Genomic DNA, 16,543 nt, shown 5'->3' with positions numbered 1-16,543 from the left:
AGGGGGGTAGGCCCACATATGGGGGCATTTTTGTCGATAAAATTGACTTAATAACATCGCCTTAAATTATCGCTAGCCCTATCCCAAACACACTGTATAGAATTCTTTTGTATCAGTAGGTATCTATTTTTAAAACTGTAATTTGAATCTTAGATATTAAGGGGAAATATAATGATTTTAAAACAAAACAGATGATTATGTTACCAATTTCATTTATTTTGCATTTCATGCTTTATCTGTACACATTTTCTATCAAACTGTTCACATATTCAGTAACAGTAAGATGTCTTTTTTCATCTTAATCTAAGCACCAATAGTAGTGTGAAATGTGCAAGAGAAATAATTGAATTAATACACCATAATAAACACCAGCTAAACCATAAAAGCTTGTTGAGATATGAAAGATGGGTAAAGTAGTTTTTATCTGAATATAATTAATAGGTAGTGGCGATATTTATACCATGGGACAAAAATACAACATACCGAAGTAAAGTAGGTATTCCTAAAACTTATTTTGTCCCTGACTGACCAATATTAGCTAAAGACGCTTCCTCATCCTATAAAAAATCCACGAATTACTAGTAAATGTGTAAACCATATTAATCTCTTTATTCACCTTTCTACATTATAGGTACACTTTAAATTTAACAAAACCAAGCATACATAGAAGAAAAAATGAGAAAATAGGAACATTTTCTATTAACAGTAAAAAAATCTAACTGATAATTATGGCATTATGTGAAGGATCTATTATGGTAAATATCGACAGTCCTAACTTCTAATACATCCTACATAAAGTGTTTTCTATACCCGATGGTATACTGGCTACCAGGATAATTTATGTAACATAATTATTATCACAATGTAACAAACATTATAAACAACGAATGGCAATGCATTGAAGTACATAATATGGACACTTCACATTATTATTACATAACGTTCAAGATGCTCAAAAATTGTTTGTTTCACGAGACTGATTCCACACTGTATAAAATACATAAACAATAACATTTATTGCACAAATAGTAATTTCGTGGCATGAACGAATTTACTATCAATTAAAATATCGTTAATATTTTATAATTTATCCAAATAAAAAATTATTTATTTTTCGATTTTACATTTCAAAATGAATATTGCGTTTGTTCATATTTGGCACAAATATAGAAACGTATATATTTTATAATAAAGAGCAAGTGGCTCTGATTTCCGATTACTATTATGATATTAGTACAAAGTACGTAGTACCGTACGTAGTACTTTATGTACGTACTACTAGTACGTACATAAAGTATTCAATACGTATATTATTAGCCTAGGCGCAGACCACCGATTTTTAGTCCGCCGAAAGATGGGCCCGATTCTAATTTGTATGACAAATGTCAAGTCAAAATGGTGTCATGTGCGCACTTCCATACATGCCCATACTGATCAACTGCCCGACTAAACTATCGGCCGACGAAAAATCGGTGGTCTGCGCCTAGGCTTAATGTTGAATGTCCAGAGTAAGTAGGTATTTTATTTATTTGATTTCTTATGAAAAAATGAGATCAGAAAAATAGTAGTTCCTTTCAAGAAATAAGTCCCTTAGCTACATAAGGAACTAAGTGTTAATGTATTGATTGTCAGTGAAATATCTACTTAATACTCTAAAAATACAGTATAAGGGACCTTTTTCGTAGAAAAGAAATGTTAACTAAAATATTATGTACATAAAGTAAATAGTGCAAAAAACTATTGAAACTATGTCGTATTCGTATATTTTTAAGTACCTATTCAAGATAGAATTTAGATTGATTTGAAAGTCAGAATAACTCACTTTGATATAAAATTTGTATCTACAGTTGTACATAACTAATACATCAGATCATCATAACACTATAAATTCGATTCCTAATAAATACACCTACTTATCTAAATATAAAAAATATAATGCTAAAATAAAAATAGTCTTTATTTTTGTAAGTAGTTGTTACTTCACCTTCATGTCTTATTTCAACTACAAATAAGATTTTTAAATTATATTAATTATTTTTGAAATGAAACATTGCAACTCCGACGCAATACCGAACTTAATATGGATTAATTATGGAGCTGAAACTGTTGGAGAATTAAACATATTTTTTCAATATAATTTGCCTAATAATTCTTTATGATGATAATTCATATAGAATCATATTAATTATTATTTTATATCATAATTTATATTATGTATATTATTGTTTTGTGACTTAATTAAGTAGATTTGAAAAGGACGAAGGTTTTTAGGCTTGTTGCGTTGAGCGAGTTTCCTAGTAAAAAAAATATTTAATTCCATTGAAATAAAGCATTCGAATTCGACACGCTTTACTATTACATAAGTCGCGTTCAGACGGCGATACAGTTCGCTCTTTTCACGTTCTTATGCGTGAAACTAGGTTTTCACACGACAATTTTCATTTGATTTTGTTATGTCCGTGGCGAACTAATGCCATATAAACCTAGCATAAATGGCACGTGTATGAAATGATGACGTTCAAAACTATGTATGTTATAAGATATTTAGAACAAAAGATTTTTTTTTACAAACTCAACGCAACAGTTGCCCTAATTTTTAACTTACATCTAATAAATTTTGCTTCTACAGAAGATGGGGTTGTTTTAAAACGTGCTAATACAGCTTCTCCAATAAACCGGAGGTATTACATTCGATAGTGTGACGACAGATCAATTTTATTTGATTTTGATTTTATGAAGTTTCAATTTAAAACCTAACATCTCTGAGAGCACCCCCGATAAGGCGGAGAGGATCACTACTTTGGTGATCGTGTATAAGTAGTGATTGGCGCATATTCCGGATATCTTGAATGGCGCGTCCAGTTCCTGGAAAGAACGTTAGATTTATTAGAGCTATTACCACAGAATAATAATAAGTACTACGTACAGAAGTTTTACTTCGGGAAGGTATTTAAAAAAATGTATGCTCAATGTCATTAACAATATGGTGTAATTTAGCCTGTCTCAAGAGTCAAGCACCATTTTGTTGACAAACGTCAGTGATCGGCACTGCACCGAAGCTATAGGGCTGACTTCGGTAAAATGATGTGACGTGAGGTGCCAAACTGCGGAAAATGGTGGAGGAAATACATGATTTAGCATGAATTATCATGAATAATATTAACTACTTATTTACCTCTCAGTGTCTTGAGGCAACTTAAAAAAGTACATTCTGTGTTTTTATTATTATTTAGGCAGTTAAATACTGCACAGTATTTAGTACACCATTTTCTTTATTTTCTTCCATCATACACAAGAATACGCGTGCGTGAGTCAATGTTCGCTCGTATGTGAGGCCTCGTCGAATAGTATCCTGTAAGTGGGCCATCGTGCGTGTTTTGTTTTCGATGTAAACTCGCGGAGATGAACAGGCCTGCTATTACCGTTACATATTGTGACAATTTACCTGTTAGTTAAACTACATCTTTTGGTTACCTACGGGTAACGGATAGAAATATCTCGTAGATAAAGTCAAGAGCCACCAAAAACCTTTATAAAACAACTTTATATGTCAGACTGAACAGAGTTCTTTGAAACTATCAGGAGCTGGCAAAACAGTGGCCTAATTCACGTATTTTGTAATAGTCAAAATGTCGTTGACGTTTAAAGTCTTCCTATTGAAAAACAGTCCTAAATCCGTATTCACGTGTCATTTTGATAGAACGAAGGATCGCAACTTAGCGATTTATCATTTGACGTTTAACCACGGTCATCCAAAACCAAACTTCAAAATAGGTAAATGTGAATACCGCGGAGGTAACGGATCGAATACAAATCGAATCAAAATTGGACGGACGTGAATACGAAAAGTGACACCAGCGATCAAATCGCTTGCATGTCGTTGAAGTTTTGTTACGTGAATTAGGCCACAGGCCCATTCTATATAAAAAGAAGGCGGTTCAAAAATACCTTTAGCAAATCCGCAGCAAGTTTTAGCACGTTGTTGGCCACAGTGAGCTGCTCCTTGCTCTCGGGCCGCTGTTCCATTGCAAGGTGAAGGTTGATCTGCTCTGTCAGGATGGAGGACAGGCAGCCGCGGTACTTGCGGTTCACGTCGCTGCCGAGGGTCAGCAGACGCAGCAGGTATATGCCTAGGCAGCAGCACCAGACGACTGCTTCGAGTAACCAGCCGCGCTCGAGGGTTATTGAGTCCTGTGGAAACCAGTTTTAACGGCTTTAGTAAGTAGTCGACACGAGTCTAATGCCCGCTTTCACCATCAATCCCTAATTTTTAAGTGACCCCCTATGGTGACAAATAACAGTAATTTTGTTTGCATAGGGGTCACTTAAAAATTAGGTTGAGTCCTGTGGAAACCAGTTTTAACGGCTTTAGTAAGTAGTCGACACAAGTCTAAAGCCCGCTTTCACCATCAATCCCTAATTTTTAAGTGACCCTTATGGTGAAAAATAACAGATTTTTTTTTTTGCATAGGGGTCACTTAAAAATTAGGGATTGATGGTGAAAACGGGTATAAATCTTTCATTATTTTTGGACCTTAAGACAAGGGAATACAGTTCAAAATAATATCAAAGGGGCGTAGTGTGAGTTTACGTCAAACGCATTCGATGTCGACTGCGTAAAAAAGTGACATTAAATGTATGACGGGTTTTACAGCGCCTCTAGCGGATACTTTCAAAAACTATGTAAAATCTTCGTATATTTTATAACGCGCTCGCTAGTGACGACGTTTGATATAAACTCACACTAAGCCTAGGCGCAGACCATCGATTTGTCGTCGGCCGATAGTTTAGTCGGGCAGTTGATCAGTATGGGCATGTATGGAAGTGCGCACATTACACCGATTTGATTTGGCCGATTCTTCATACAATTTAAAATCGGACACAACTATCGGCCAACTAAAAATCGATGGTCTGCGCCTAGTCTTAAGTCCTCAGAACCAGAACCATGTCTAAATGTAAGCCATGCATAACTTTGAAGTATCTATCTACACTACGTATCAACATACCCTAAGCAGCTGTGCGCTGACGCACGCCAGAAGAATGAGCGTCAGCATGAAGGCTGATGACACGATCACGTCGACCGAACGCTGCGGCCCGCGACGCTGCAAAGAGTTCAATATTAATTTATACAAATTCTTCTACCTCTTTCAGACACAGTATCAAATCTGTGATTAGTTGAATTTAAATATTTAAAAGAAACTGGCTAGAATCTATTGGTGAAAGTAGATTCATATTAGTCTTAAGAAAATAAATGTTGATTTAGCCTAGGCGCAGACCACCGACTTTTAGTTGGCCGATAGTTGAGTCGGGCTTTTGATCAGTATGTTTTTTTTTTATGTAACAGGAGGCAAACGAGCAGACGGATCACCTGATGGTAAGTGATTACCGTCGCCCATAGACACCCGCAGACCCAGGAGCGTTACAGGTGCGTTGCCGGACATATGGAGAAGTATGAAAGTGCGCACATTACACCAATTTAATATCGGCGATTCTTCATAAAAATATAAAACGGGACTAACTATCGGCCAACTAAAAATCGGTGGTCTGCGCCAAGGCTTAAAGGAATTACTGGCTAGAATCTGTTGTTGAGTAGATTCATATTTGTGTTTAGAAAATCTGTCTTAGAATGTGATGGTTGATTTAAAGTGCGCAAGAATGTCAAAAATGTTATGTTCTGACGAAAACAAATATTTAGCTGAACAATCTATAGTCTGCTCCGTGAGCACGTAGAATTTTGTCACTCGCGCGTAATTATATTGCTGTCGCGACTGTGCGACTGGCACCCGCAGTGAGTGTGCGAGCGCGATAGCAACATAATTGCGCGCGAGCAATAAGGATGGGTAGCTAGGGGTCATTGGACAAAATTCTACGTGCTCACGGACCGGGCTTTACAAGACCTAAAAAAACTCACCCGCAAATAAGAGCGTGTAGAGAGCCATGTCTTGATATTCCTTACAGTGTTGAGTCTAAAGTGCGGTAGTTCGGACTTCCTCGCGCGTCGCGCTGACGTCAGATGCGTGAAAAGCTTGGCGTACAAAAAACGCTGTTTGAACGCTCGCTCCGCAACTGCTAGCAGAAAGAATACTAGCGCACTCATCGCGAAACGAAGAACACACGACAGGATATTTGTTGATATTTCCCTGTAACATAAATATTACAAACTTACATAAATAGTAGCATAAGTACGAGAGACATTGAATGAAAAACGTTGTTAAACCTCTTTCGCAAAAAACTACACAAGTTGCAGACCCGAATATATTTATATAGATAAGGAGAAATAATTATAAGCCACTACTGAAAATCCCGAGTGAAGACACTGGGTCAGTTTTAGGAGCGGACTTTAGTTTTTTTATTCACAGGTGAAATACTAGTCTAGCTTAGAAGTATTTTCCTTTTGTAAACTGAAATAATAATAATTTAGTTAAATCAGTTAGACTTACCAAATATTATCACCAAAAGCTCCACTTAGCATGCATAACAAAGAGCCTTGAGTATAGCTGATCACAAGAGAAGGAATGTAAGTTATTATTGACACCGCCTGTAGTTCTTCCTCTGTCCTCGTGTCTTGATCTATTGCCACCTAAAACAAAAATAATGGTGAGTGGTAATTTTTACTTAGTATTTTTTAGGCCTGCTCGGCGCGATCCACCACGTACCAGCTGATATCTACTGCGATTAACTCCTAACGTGTACTTTATTAAGTAGTGTCTACTACCTTAGTAAAGGAAGTCGAACCTTAACTTCGAACTCTTCCTATGTTCTTCTGATTAATTTATTTGCGGGTCTAATGACAGTTTAAATTTTTCACGGGACAAACTTGACCTTTACTGGTTGGATTTTATTAGCGGTCAAGCTGTAGATCCTGGCTATACAGGAGTTGCAGCAGTGGGAAAGAGAGTTGGGTATTGTCCCGTACTGCCCTAGTTACCTGCACAAGCCTAGTGATGGGCGTCAAGAGCCCGACCACCGCGGCCATGGCCAGGCCGGCAAACAGTCCGCCGTCGGCCGCCATGGCCCGCTCGGCGCGCGCCACCACGTACCAGCTGAAGTCTAGTGTGAATAGCTTCCACCTATACTTTACTAAGTAGCGTTCACTGTCCTAGTTACCTGCACAAGCCTGGTGATGGGCGTCAAGAGTCCGACCACCGCAGCCATGGCTAGGCCGGCCCACAGCCCGCCGTCGGCCGCCATGGCCCGCTCGGCGCGCGCCACCACGTACCAACTGATGTCTACGGCGGATAGTTCCGCGCGAAGCGTCGAGCCGCGCTCCCACATCGTGCATTTTACTATAAAAGTATATTTAATTTTATTGTTATCAAGATGAAGTTCAGACAGATTACAATGGAACCATCGGATGTCATAAAAAAGGCAACTGAGGTACAAAATATGCATTTTCAGTATCCTCCCCAACCCGTCGAGTCAGCGTGGGAATTGTAGGCCTCTGATAAATTAGAGAGGCTATGAACTTGATATTAACACACATTGTGCATAAAAATCGAAATATTTATTGTGAAGTCTTGAGTACATGCGTACAAAGGAAATGTTTTGACCTTTATTTCTACAGTATTTTTCATTAATATTCAAGGACCAGATATGAGGTTAACCCACAAAGAGAAACACGTGTCGAACACAATGCAGCTTTGAATATACTTCACCTTGAATACTCAATTCTACCAGTTTATTATATCAAAACATCTGTTAATAGGTAAGGCCTGGAACGCACTATGCGGCCAGCCGGAATGCGGTCAGCCGTCCGGTTAAAAATATGTATTGAAACAGCCGCATGATAGTGCGCATTAAAACTAATTTTCAATATACATTTTTGACTGCGGCATAGTGCGTTCCTTACCTAATACATAGGTAATTTAAACACATCTTACCTGTATCACTAGTAGGGTCCAGTAGCGCGAATGGGTCCCAAGAACTATCCGCCGTGTAATGGAATTCCACGTCCGAATGGCCCCCTTCTGACTGGGAGCAGTAGCTGCTCTCTTCGCCTGTCAAGACATGTTCTGATGAGCGAACCAACCAGGTGGGATGAATCAACTGATACTCAAGCTATGGAAAACATTTGTGACAAAACTTCTTATGGCTATAGTCTGGTCCGTGAGCACGTAGAATTTTGTCCAATGACCCCAAGCTATCCATATGTTGCTATCGCGCTCGCACACTCACTGCGGGTGCCAGTCGCACAGTCGCGACAGCAATATAAATACGCGCGAGCGATAAGGATGGGTAGCTAGGGGTCATTGGACAAAATTCTACGTGCTCACGGACCGGGGTTTAGCAGTACGCAGCATTTGTTTTGGCATAATTAGAAAAGCTATAAGATGGTGTATGAAAGAATAATCAACATTCTATAAAACGCGTAAATGTTAGTTTGTCAAAGTTAGCTCGAGTTGACGTTGCAAAATTACAGCTTTTATTTCTTATGACTGTAAGCAAAATGTCTGCTCTAGAAAGCATGGAATACAAGACATGCACGCTAACGCCGGTATTCACAAATATTACTATGAGGTCTCACCACAGAATAAGTAATAGTACAGGTACAGAAGGATTACTCCGCAAGACGATTTAAATAAATGCGAGTCTTGCTACGACGCGATACAGTGGAATTCAGCTCGCACAGCACTACGTACCTACAATTTTATTCACCTACAAGTTTTGTCTCTTTCTATCGCGTGCCTCTGAACTCTTCTTTCGCTGTTAGGGTTGCTGTCTAGTAGTGTCTAGTAAAAATAAATAATCTACTTATTTGTAGGTAAGTACGCATTCATTATGGAAAACCTTGGGAAAGGCCTTTGTCCAGCAGTGGACGTCATTTTTGGCTAAAACGAACGAACGCATTCTGAGCAGTAGTCATGGTAGGTTAGGTTCCTATACTGTCCTAAGAATTATTGATTACCTACATGGCCAACATACCTTTCAGCATCTTTGGGAAGCGAAAAAAAAGATAAATCCGGTAGATTTCTTTTCGAATTTAAACACCCGAACGCCGCACAATTATAATATTTCTTTCTCTTTATGTCCATTTTTAAATAATACTTCGATCATAGAATTAGGTATTACAACGCACGCCAGCGTCCTGGACGGGCGCGCGCGTGACACTCGACTGATATAATACCCGCCGGCGGGGCGCTTCGCTGTAGGTAATTATCGGATGTACCGCGCGGAGTGAGCCAGGCCTGGTCTCACAATGCGTGTGGGTGGACGCACAGGGTGACACATGAACCAATCACAGAGCTCTATTTAACGCTGTGCGTTCGATTTGCTGCTTCACTTAAACAAGCATCGTTTGCGAATACGGGCGTAAAATAATTTGATAAGAATACCGTTTTCATTTCTTATAAATATGCCCAACAAGTAGCCGCGTACCGCAATGACAGTGTTAATACAAAATTGTGCTTACTGTTAGTAGTTTGCCCAACCCAATCAGACATGGTATGGTGCGATGGGAGAGCGATAGATGGCGCCGAAGCCGAGCACTCACCGTCGGATGACGACGACTGGTAATTGTCTAATTTCTACACAAATTCAATACATTAGTACAGTATACTGATTCGATGAACACTTAAATAAAATTAGCAACTTTTTAAGGGCTCAAGTTATTTGGTCTTGAGTCACAAATGTATCTAGTTCTTTGATAGTGTCTAATGAATAAAAACCTTATGGCGATATGTTTAGCTAACATATTAAATTAACCTCCCAACTTTATGTGATTGTTAACCATATAAATCTTCATTCTGAGCAGTGATCCCGAATGGCTCCATTTGAAAAAATGTATCAGTTTTTACCCTTTCATGCTAAAATGAGTTGTATGCTCTTTTTTGCAACTCCTTTACGAATAAAATGTTAGTTTATTGACTTGGTTGCGTCACAATTTTGAGACGAAACATTTGTTGACAAATGTAACAAAATATTCGAACAATCAAAGAGTATCAAGCAATGTCTGTGTTAAAGTATAGCATATGATTTGTCATTTCAAACGATATGCCCTATATCTACCTGTCTTGCTGTGCTGAAATTTCGTTCCGTCTATCACCTAATATTATAAAAATTAATAGTTAGTTGTATATCGAGAATGTATTTCAAGTGCATAATTTATAATAGCAATAATATGTGGACATAAAAAATTACGTATTTGAATAAATAAACATTATTTACCTTTTGTTTCTTTTTAAGTGACGCAAAATCGTCGTCACTAGATTCTCTAGGTATGGTTTCTTTTACCCAAGAACTTCTAAATCTGACACCTACTCGTTTAGGAGCACTAGGGCTGCTAGTAGGCGCACCACCATCGGACTCAGCATCTAAAGACTTTTCATCGTCTTCATTCTTAATTTCTTTAGGAACTTTTTCATTTGGTGTACTTTCATTAGCAACTACTTTAATAACTTCTGGTATTGGTATAGGGTCTGATGATTCTCGTTTAATTTCCCCTTCGACAATTTTGGGTGCAGTTTTGGCGTCATTTTCTTTGATGCGATTGTCTCCATCGCTTCCATTCGAATTGTACCCGTTGAGACTTTCAAAACCGTCATCGCCATCGGCAAATATAGCTCTCGCGACGTTAATTTGTTGGTGTTGCCTCACGTTGAAAGTCTCTAGATGTTTCTTTGTGAGTATATTAGATTTGAAATTAATAGACGAGCCGGGCGTAGCGTTATCAGACGGTGGAGTGAATGTAACTATAGGAGCTACCACATGAGGCTTTTTCCAAGCCATATAGTCTTCATCATCAGAGTCTTTAGCTTTATTCACTTTGAACAGTGCTTTATTTTTAATTTGCGGTTCCAAACTTTTGATTATATTGTCTTTCGTTAACGTTTCCTTCTTGCGTTTTCTGCAAAAGGAACAAAGATACAAAGGTGTTTGGTCTGAAGTAAGTGATTAAGAACGAAACTAGTTCCAACCTTCACGTCGCTTGGTGAATGCTAACCTCAGTCCGTTTTCTGTCACCTCAGTGCGGGTCGGTCTGTGCCTGAACTTGGCCGGCTTGGTGGAGGGGCCCTTGCTCTGGCTAGAAGTGGCGCCACTCTCGCCGGAGCCACCGGCGCTACCACCGTCACATTCGGAACGGGACCGTCTAAGAAGAAATTAATTCATCTTTTTATAATTACTAACACCTATTTCAACCAAGTACATAAGATACCGATGAAATGTCAACCTAGAAAACTAAGTTTTTATACGTATGTACAACAAAGTTCCCGTAAGTAGTTACTATGTGTTTGTTAGGACGGTTCCCCCAGAAGTACATCTGCTTGTACTGGCTATTGGACAACTTGTAAATTACCTACCTAATTAATTTCTCATGTAAGTGACTGTAAGGTTTTTAATGAGAAATAAATGTCCTTTAAACCTAAAGTGCGTATACTAAAAATCATGCACTGGATGTTGAAGTGACGTGTCACGTTTATTTGCTTGTAAAATATGACATTAGCACACTTTGATCGTTTTGCAAGGACGTGCTATGAAAGATTATAAATCCTGAGCTATGTAAACCATAGCTTTTATGATAGAAACTACTAATAAATTACGTTGTGATCTTATGGCAAAGGTAAACGTTATTCTTTATATACTTCAAAGGGAGAAAGGTTAATAGACCAATGTAACAAAAAAATATTGAGCGCAATGGTTTCGGGTTTGATGCCAGATGTGGGCAAACTGTGTAATTACCATTACTATAATGTTATTGTATAGTTTAAGAAAAGGAATACCTAGTTATCTCGTTTGAAATTCTTATAAAAACTTTAATATTTTCGCGGCGATGTGAATTGATGACTCATTGGCGTATGTTTTATCAATGTATCTTACCGAAAATATCGCGGCAGTTTTCGTCTGTAAGTGGAACGCGGCCGCACTCTCGCGAGCTCCATTTCGGTGGTGCTAACGATCTGTGAATGGACCACACTTAGCACCAACATCAAGCCGAGGGGCACTAGCCAGCAGTCCGCCTGAAACATGGTTAAACGAAACAATTAGGTATGTTATTACTAGCTTTGGCCCGCGGTTTCACCCGCGTGACCGCGTGTAATTTAGTTTGTCGCAGATCGTCATAAATGATGGCCTATATTTTATTCTGGGTTACAAAGAATAATACTGTATAGTTTCATCAAAATCCGTTCAGTAGTTTTTACGTGAAATATTAACAAACTTGTTAACAGACATCTAAACATCTATGCAAACTTTCGCATTTATAATACTAATAGCTTAAACTTCTATATGTAAGATTTTCATGTAATAACTTTGTATGTAATGTTGTTCGTATACCGTAATAAATAAAATAAAATAAAATAGGAAGTAGGATTAGCACAGATAACATAATTATAACAGATAGTGGCAGACCATGCAAAGGCATATATTTTCCTTATTACTAAAACACACTTCTACTTCAAAGATGATCATTAGTGTACCTAACTCCATTTCTCAGTCACTAGAGTCAGTACATTTACACAGTATTATTGGTAATAACAGATCTTTTAGTAAACTCACATCTATATCCAATGTAGCTGGTGTCATGAAATACAGCGACATATTAAGCACTTGCATCAGCCACAAACCGAGTAGGAACTTCGCGCAAGCCGATGACGTTTGCTGAGCCCACCACTGATATAGCGCAGGGAAGAATACCAGCCTTACTAGAGCGAACCATACTACTCTGCGCATGCCCAGAGTAGGCTTCGCTTTAGGGAACGATGAGCCTGCAAAACAAAATTGTTAATTAAGATTTAGTAATTATATCGCACACCTAGATCTAAACTGAGACAACTCAAAAATTGCCAATTTTGACTTATGCTTGTATTCAAATACTCGGTTATCATACGCATCTTTCCAACATAACAGGTTTAATAAAGCCTTGATCCATTTGCCGCTAGATGGCGATAACTTACTTTTGTTGAATCAACGCTTGTCAACCCCTTCCACCTAAACAAGCGTTTTGTCAGTTGACCTTCGCTAGTATCAGAGAGCGCACGTATTAAAATAAACGAAAACGCGGATATTTAGATTTGTTACAGTTAAGCAGAAAATATGTAATGAGTTAATTTGAGTAGTAACAGTATTGATGAATTGTTCTGCAATAGTCAACCAGATCATTTTGACTTGTTCCAGTTTTGTTTGATAAAGTAACTTATATTTTGTTACTATTTTGAGTTGAGTTTGTTTTGATGAATCAACTTGTGAATTTCTAGTTGGCGTAGTTTTGTTGGAACAAATTTCAATTCAATGTTTTTCTATACAGAACGCGTAGTTTTGCATGTTTCACCTAAAATCATGTACAGTATGATAATCCCTGTTTCTAAATAAAGTTAGTTTTATTCAAACTGTTCAACTGTTTTGTTTGAGAAGAGTGTTTTGAGTTAACTTACTATTGTTGGATAAGTAAAAAATACAGTGGATATTTTTTTTATTTTCCGAAAAAAATATGCTAGGTCGTTTTCTTTTAAATATTTTGAGAGAACAGTGTAAAGATAGTTAAAATGGCAATGTACAGACGACGGCACTTCAAGTTAAACACTGTAGTAACTAATGTAGTTGTAATACAAGTGTATAGTCTGATATACTGTTGTCTGCACAAGAGATAAAACCTTCTTTATAATGTAGAAATAAAAAATAATGTAGAAAAAAGGTCTATAATAAGTAAATAAATAATAAATAAACATATCAATCAGCCGATGCTAAGAAAAAGTGACTGAAGAAACTCAAACACCTATCATGTTCACCATGTCATGAAATCTTCATTTATATCTCTTATACTGATCCAAATCGTGTTAAAAAAGAACTGTTTTCTCAAACAATTCCTAAATTGATGATTAAGGATATCGAAACATTCAATGAAAACACTTTAATAGTGCAGGAAGAGGACTCAACCACATCTTGAAATTTTGAAATACAGAGGACCAAAGAACGTGGAAGAGATGACATTTGAAAAGTTTTATGACACTAAAATCTTGCAAAAAATGTGGGCAACTAATTTGGTTGTAGACGAAAATCGGAATCAAGTTAAATGGCACGATATAAACATTTTAAGAGTGGAAAAGGAGGACTCAAATCTCAAAATGTCCAAACAAAAGTGATTCAAGTCTAAATGTACTTTATTATTTATACAAAGTCATTCCCCTAAAATGTAACAACTAAAAAAACTGCGATTAAAGGTAAAAAGGATAGATTTTTTGACCCAGTTTATACACAGGCTCATTTCACAGCCTATCAATAATCCAAAATAAAACTGAGTTTCATAACTTCCCTAACAAAAAATGTAGTAATACGTTTTTTTCGCCTCCTGAAAAATGCCCTTTTTTGAGTTGTCTCAGTTTAGATCTAGGTGTGCGATCAATGATTTGATGAGGCAGCAGATAAGGCGTACCTAAATTAAGTTTAATTATACAATATGTGAAAACGAGATACTCATTTAAAATTTTCAAGGACTAGTAAAAGTACAGAGTGAAACAAAATAGCATAAGTTGGGCCACAACTAACTGACATCAATGTTCAGTCCAGCCTTACATTTTATCACAATAAATAATGCCTTTTCAAAACTAAATGTAGCAATCAGACACCTGTATTACCTAATTGTATTTCTAATTAATTTGATATTGTTGAAAGCAAACTAGCTTGTTAAATCATACACTTGATAAGCTTGTACTTGAAATTAAGTATAAGGTTATTAAGTTCGTACCTCTAACTAAATCGACGTCTATCAGGTAAGAACGTGCGTGGCTTGAGAAGTCGACGATGCGCCGCCGGTAGGTGCCGCGCATCAACAGTTGTTCTACCATCGTCTCCCATTCCTCCTTGTCGTAAGAGCTGATTTTCTTTTGGTACCTATTTAAAAATAAAGGACATAAATGTTGACTCAGTGGTATTTTCTTTTTTTTGAGAGACTATAGCTTTGTTTATTAACCGGGCGTATGCCAAGATTTCAGACAATAATGAGAGTCATTGTGTCTCATACTGATGAGTATTTAGGCCTACAGAAGGTTAGTAATGAAAGAGTTCATAATAATATTTGTAGGCTTCAAGAAATCTGTTATCATTGTTATGAATCACATTTGCAGATTTACTGTGATAAGATATTTCAAAAATTCTCAGTACCTATAACAAGTTTATCAACATAATGTGTCATTTCAAAACTGTACAATAAGACTGATTTTGTAAATTATCTTAGTTTCTATTTTATTTATATTTTCACTAGTCTCTATACAAATTACTTTATTTACTAGATGGACAACTTAATAATATTAGTAGAAGCATGCCATGGCTTGTAAATTTTACGGTTATTTTCACGGGTTCCCGGCCAAGTTTTAGACAGTTACATGACACTGAAATCGAAGTTATCTGACAAACAAATTACTAATAGGTTTTTTTAGTAACATTGAAACAGGACTTCAATACTCAATTATTTAATGCATCCATAATGATACAGAGGTGGTATGTATGATACTTGTCTTATTAGAAAAAATGAAAAAGGAAATAACTTACCATGCTGCAAGGTGCTTCATGATGATCAGTATTTATTATAGTACTTGTTATTGTTATACCTCCTTCGATTGTACTTGAAAGCTGGAAATAAGATATTTTTTTATAATAACTTTTCTATTTGTTATTCAATTATTATAAAAATAAAAATTAAGGATTAATTCTACATAGTAATAGTGCATTTTAAAGCCTTAAGACAAAAACGTACCTTTTCACTGTACTAGTTAACATAAAACATAACTTTTGAATGTGCTTACCATTTGGTTTAGTATCAGTTACTGTTAACGGGAAATTTCGCCAAATTAAGACACTGTGCCGATCGGTAGTATCACTAAAAATGGATGATTATTTCCATAACTGATAAGCACCGCCGCATGCAGAACAAAGCCTGTTTGATCTGGGTTCAATCAACATGAACACTGTTTTGAAAGCTCAATTTACGATCGATTCTTTCGCATGTGTCAGTAGCAGCTACATGGATATTGTGAAAATTCTAAAGGTCATATTCTTAGTACATCACAACAATGCATTGCAAGAAGATATTATGAAGAATGTACCGTTAGAATGTATATCAAATACATATTGTGGTTTTTCAGCGCATAACTTTTACACAAATATTTTGACAATAACTTAAACAGAGAGAGATCTACATTTGTTTTTGGTATAGCTTTATTTATATCACTGACGATTTCGCCACTTGCTAAAATAAATATTAATTTATTTTTAAATTGAGATGAACTTTAGCAAAATTCCTCTTCTTCCGAATGACACTAGTGACATTGACAGCTGATAATGACAATTTTAGGATTTTAAAAGTCACGAAGCAAGCAATGACATAATCTAATATACAGCTTTTTCAATTTTTTTAGTAAGTTGTACAAAAGTAAATAAAATATAAAAATTTTATCGAATACGATAGCTTTACAGAAAAGGGTGATTTCACTTGTATTTACGAAAATATCACAGCCACAATCTTTATAGTACCCCAGTGTAGTGTGTACCTACACACTTACCTGTCTTCGTTACTTATGGCTAGTTTCAAAGGTACCAATTTGTAATTACCCAA

The 16,543-nt window shown here is 36.8% G+C and overlaps 1 protein-coding gene across 3 annotated transcripts; it reads right to left on the bottom strand.

Moving 5' to 3' along the window:
• Positions 1–195: 195 nt before the first annotated feature.
• Positions 196–16,232, bottom strand: LOC135074590 (protein PHTF2). 3 transcript variants are annotated; one of them, XM_063968931.1, is made up of 16 exons: positions 16,035–16,232; positions 15,735–15,808; positions 15,481–15,561; positions 14,678–14,823; positions 12,493–12,701; positions 11,815–11,954; positions 10,940–11,086; positions 10,165–10,843; positions 9,410–9,524; positions 7,881–8,012; positions 7,108–7,286; positions 6,441–6,580; positions 5,912–6,140; positions 5,007–5,102; positions 3,949–4,191; positions 196–2,865 (listed from the first exon to the last, which is right to left on the bottom strand). In XM_063968931.1, the coding sequence occupies exons 3-16, from the start codon at positions 15,498–15,500 to the stop codon at positions 2,716–2,718; spliced, it is 2,625 nt and encodes an 874-aa protein (XP_063825001.1). In that variant the 5' UTR covers positions 15,501–15,561; positions 15,735–15,808; positions 16,035–16,232; the 3' UTR covers positions 196–2,715. The 3 variants fall into 3 exon arrangements, with proteins under 3 accessions (XP_063825001.1, XP_063825003.1, XP_063825002.1); XM_063968933.1 differs by lacking the exon at positions 9,410–9,524 and adding an exon at positions 10,006–10,042 and having other exon boundaries at positions 7,881–7,997; positions 15,735–16,232; XM_063968932.1 differs by having other exon boundaries at positions 7,881–7,997; positions 15,735–16,232.
• Positions 16,233–16,543: the final 311 nt, after the last annotated feature.

This window comes from Ostrinia nubilalis, chromosome 9 (genome assembly GCF_963855985.1).
Source record: "Ostrinia nubilalis chromosome 9, ilOstNubi1.1, whole genome shotgun sequence".
NCBI classification, from domain to species: domain Eukaryota; kingdom Metazoa; phylum Arthropoda; class Insecta; order Lepidoptera; family Crambidae; genus Ostrinia; species Ostrinia nubilalis.
Note: the sequence above shows the minus strand (reverse complement) of the source record. Positions and strands in the feature narration are given on the sequence as shown.